This window comes from Halyomorpha halys, unplaced genomic scaffold, assembly GCF_000696795.3.
Source record: "Halyomorpha halys isolate HHAL.00 unplaced genomic scaffold, Hhal_1.1 Scaffold307.1, whole genome shotgun sequence".
Lineage (NCBI taxonomy): Eukaryota > Metazoa > Arthropoda > Insecta > Hemiptera > Pentatomidae > Halyomorpha > Halyomorpha halys.
In genome coordinates this window covers 1,455,679-1,458,054 of record NW_027107991.1, presented here as the reverse complement: position 1 = coordinate 1,458,054, position 2,376 = coordinate 1,455,679, and the positions used below count along the sequence as shown (strand labels likewise).

At 30.1% G+C, this 2,376-nt stretch overlaps 1 protein-coding gene across 1 annotated transcript in view; it reads right to left on the bottom strand.

Annotated features, from left to right (window-relative positions):
* The window catches only part of LOC106681068 (FHF complex subunit HOOK interacting protein 2A), an 18,442-nt gene extending 16,066 nt beyond the window's left edge, over nucleotides 1-2,376 (bottom strand). Inside the window, exons 1-4 of the mRNA XM_014421199.3 lie at nucleotides 2,215-2,376; nucleotides 1,901-2,041; nucleotides 582-791; nucleotides 347-475 (exon numbers count right to left, since the gene is read on the bottom strand). Of these exons, the coding sequence (XP_014276685.1) occupies nucleotides 347-475; nucleotides 582-791; nucleotides 1,901-2,041; nucleotides 2,215-2,259 (525 nt within the window). The 5' untranslated portion in view covers nucleotides 2,260-2,376. The remainder of the gene's footprint in view (nucleotides 1-346; nucleotides 476-581; nucleotides 792-1,900; nucleotides 2,042-2,214) is intronic.

Below are 2,376 nucleotides of genomic sequence, written 5' to 3'. Positions count from 1 at the left end.
TTAACCACCAGAACTACTTTGTTCAGTGAGTATTTTAGAGTAAAAGTTTTCAACATTTACTTAAGGTATTTGTGATACTCAATATTGTTATGAAGTTTGGTCTAATAAAGCTGACTTTCTATGAAAAGAGGACAAAACATTAAAGTTTTTGAACCTAGACCACTTTGTTTTAATGAGGCAAATGACAGATTGATTTACTTAAACCATTTTTACGGCTCTATTAACTATGGAAAATATTTGGTTAAAATCAGTTCAGACATTTTCTCGTGCAAAGCACCCAAAAAAAAAAAATGTAATACATATTTACTACTAGCATATTTTATTAATAAAATGTTGTTATAACTACCAAATGAGAAATGAATACAGTAACAAGCTGATAGTTTCTCCGTAAAATTCCGCTAAGAGATAACAAAAACTGTATTTCGTAGCTTTCAGAAGCAGTTGGTGTAGAACCATCACATAATCCAATCAGCCTCTATAACATATACAAAGAATATTACAATTATAATAACTATAGTGACGATAGTTGAATATGAACAATAGAGAGTATGGGATAATATATAGACTATTAAAAACCATACTTGCAAAGCAGAATAAACACTTGAATGGCCGAAGTCAACATGTTTGCTCTGATTAAGAAGTTTAGCCACTAATTGTAAAACATGTTGTTTCATTCCAGGAGGATCATCTGTAGAAGCCAGGGTTGTCAATAAATCCAATAAATTATGCTGTAAAAAATACTCCATACAGGGTCCAGCCTCATCTGAAGTTTCTCCTTCCTTTAACAGTATCTGTAGAATTATAACAATACTACTAATAAACCATATAAAAATATCAATAAAGTGGCATCCTAAAATTATACCATTAACTCAAGAAAAAAAAAAAACCTAAATATATTATATTTTTAATTAATTTTGAAATAGAATGTAAAAAATTCTTTTAAATAACTATAAACATTCAGATTCAAAATTTCAATATTATTCCAAGAGGAGATGTGATAATAGATCTGAATACCAACACATAAAAGACGCCAGAACCAAATATATAAATATTTAGTGATTTTCTTTCCAAAATTTTTCTCATTTTAAAAAATATTTACACTAAACAAACATTTCGGAGTCCTCTTCCATCATCAGAGTATTTCCTGTTATAACAGTAATATCCTGTCTCTTCCTTGCTTCCTATATCTAAAATCCATAACTTTACTTCCTCATTTTTTTTTTTTATATTAAAATAATATTTCAGGAAACCACTAGCTTACTCTTCAGTATCTTATCAATATTAGAAAATTGGTGTATAAACATTAAAATTTTGTTTTCCTGCTTACACTGTATTGAAACGAATAATACAATTTGAACTGTAAATATACAGTTCAAGTACAAGTAATAACTTGTAAATTTCAGTTATACAATTTGAGCAACGAGTACTACAAATGAATGAACAGTTGTAAAATTTGTGAAACGGGGTTGGTCTGGCCATCAGGCGGACAGGAGGTACCCTTCTAGTTATTTTAAAGAAAATATTGTAAATACTGCCAAGCACTGCTCCAACAATGGGTGGGTGTGTACTCGCTTATAGACAATATTCTATTGTCATAGATTATAACCTACACTAATATTGGTACTCTTAAATAGAATAACAACTGTGATTTCTGCTCACTAGGCTCACCCAAGAAGTGGAAAAATTCCCAATGGATCCTGTTCGGTTGAGGTCAAGCCCAAAATTCTCATATATACAATTTACTTGTCACAAGTGTCAGATTATAACCGACAAGGATCAATCATTGTTTTCATTGTATCAATGCGAGTTCTTTCCCAACAAGCATGTTGGAGCAGTGTTTGGGAACAAGTAGCTCGATTTTGTTTCATAAAATAAAAAAGAATAATTTGCGACAACAAACCTGAAGTAGATGTTCCAAGTGATTTGGAATGTTAGTTAATTCTATTGGAGTAGGCTTTGTTTTAGTAACATCTAAGTAATGACTCATCAACTTCTTCCAGTAATAAACAAAATCTTCAAACAGCGGAGGAGGAGGAGCCAACTACAGTCACAAAATCATAATTAGATACACATAACTTTTACATAAACTTCTTAGGCATTAAATAATACCACTGACAGCATGACATTAAAAATTACATATCCATAGACAATTAAAATCTTTAGACTTTGATAAAATTAAAGGAAAAATGATATATCATAACAATAACTACAAACCACATCAGCTGCATGTTGCAGCGCAGTTGAAAACCTCCCTAACATGTTTTATTTTCTACATAATTTTTTTTTTTAATTTTGACATCCATATACATAAACATTTTTTATCTGTCAAGGACTGTTCATTTATTAACCATAGAATTACTATTTGCTTTTAATCGA